Source organism: Dendrobium catenatum, unplaced genomic scaffold (genome assembly GCF_001605985.2).
Source record: "Dendrobium catenatum unplaced genomic scaffold, ASM160598v2 original_scaffold_115442, whole genome shotgun sequence".
In the NCBI taxonomy this organism is placed as follows: Eukaryota; Viridiplantae; Streptophyta; class Magnoliopsida; order Asparagales; family Orchidaceae; genus Dendrobium; species Dendrobium catenatum.
Window position 1 is genome coordinate 1 of NW_021433877.1, and position 1,570 is coordinate 1,570.

The window sequence follows — 1,570 nt, forward strand, 5'->3', positions numbered from 1 at the left end:
ATTATTGAGCTGCTGTCTGCGAAGAACTCACGATAGTAAGATCGATCCACCCCCAAGCTTATCGCTAGAAGCTCCATGACCGAAAGAGAGAGCTTTGTCATCGCTTCGCTGTATCTCTGATACACCATTCTAGGATTTTCCACAAGCATATTAGTTCGTATTCATCAAATAAATGTGTAAAAAAGCATGCATTTTTAATGATTTAGAAAATTTTATAACTTAATAGGAATTAATTTGCTATTTGATTAGTTGTTATTTTTCACAGAATTTAGACTTTATCTCCATGTTATTACCCCATTCTCTTGTAACTATTCCCCAGGGTGGATGTGAAGTAGTCAAGGACAATGGAGGAGTGTGATTCAGCGCTATCGTAGCCGAAGGAAAGGGTCTCCTTCCATGGGAGCTGTGTGGTGAAGCGGTCGGTGTGGGCACCGGCGTAGCCCCACATGCTTTGAGGCTTTCTGCCTGCCTTCAGCTTGTGCTGCAGTGGGAGATTAAAGAACTCGTCAATGCAACTCAAGGCGTTGTGAATGAGAGACGAGTGGACGCCATGGTTGGTGATTTGGAAGAAGCCGTGCTCAGTACAAGCAGAACAAACGAGTTCGGCAGCTACCTTTGTGGATGCTTCGTCACCATGGAAGAATCCCTTGAGATCGATGACGGGTGCTTCAAGCTCATTCACCTTGCTCGAACTATCTCTATGTGGCCAGATGAACTGGCGAGGAATGGAAGATTGATTGCGTAGGTACGAAGAGTCGAAGATGAAACTGGTTGTAGGGTATGAGTCTTTTCCGTGAGCATTCATGAGTTCATGTGAAGGGAATAAGAGCAGAGAAGTTGGGCTCGAATCCATAGGATTATAAGTAACTCCGATTTTGAAAGGTGCAAGGACGCGACGGAAGGTTTAGGGAACTTTTGAGTAAGTTTTTGAGAGTGTGAAGCATTTAAAGCAAGATCGGAAGAGCTATAATATGTTGAATTGGGTCCCATGAATTAAGATTTATGGAAGAAATAAAAGTTGGCGGAGAGATTGAGCAACGTTGTGGATATAGCCAAATATTGCCCATTGGTGAGATCGAAGACGGGGTGGGATCTTCTTATCTTACGGACAAGGAGAGAGATGAGCGACCTTTGTTTCCTCTCTATTTCGTCATCTATTTCAAGTTGAAAATGAAAATTACATTTTTATGAACGCAGCTCATCTTAATTTAGGTTTGGTTTAGGACTTCTTCAACTGAAAAAAAAATAATTCACTTTAAAAAGCAGTAAAGGACATATCAGACAGTAATTATTATTATTATTATTATTGGAAAGTTAAGGGCAACAGTCGAATTTGTATTAACGAAGAAGAAAGAAACTAGTTACATGTGTAAACCGAAAAAATAGCAACAAAATTGTATAAAGAGCAAAAAACAGGGGCTCACCAGGAGGCGCAAAAATTACACATGTCAAAAGAGCATAAAAAGGAAGGAGAATATATAAAAGCATAGTAGAAGCGAGAGGCACATTGCTCAGGCTCAGGAAAAAAAGGAATACATCCTCACTAGCATGAATCCCCTAGTTGCCAGAA

At 40.8% G+C, this 1,570-nt stretch overlaps 1 protein-coding gene across 1 annotated transcript; it reads right to left on the bottom strand.

The window, feature by feature from the left end:
* Positions 1-5: 5 nt before the first annotated feature.
* On the bottom strand, positions 6-853 carry LOC110098715 (gibberellin 20 oxidase 2-like; the record flags this gene model as incomplete). Its single annotated transcript, XM_020825628.1, has 2 exons — positions 294-853; positions 6-129 (listed from the first exon to the last, which is right to left on the bottom strand). Coding segments are annotated over exons 1-2 (684 nt in total), but the record flags the coding sequence as incomplete, so codon positions are not given.
* Positions 854-1,570: the final 717 nt, after the last annotated feature.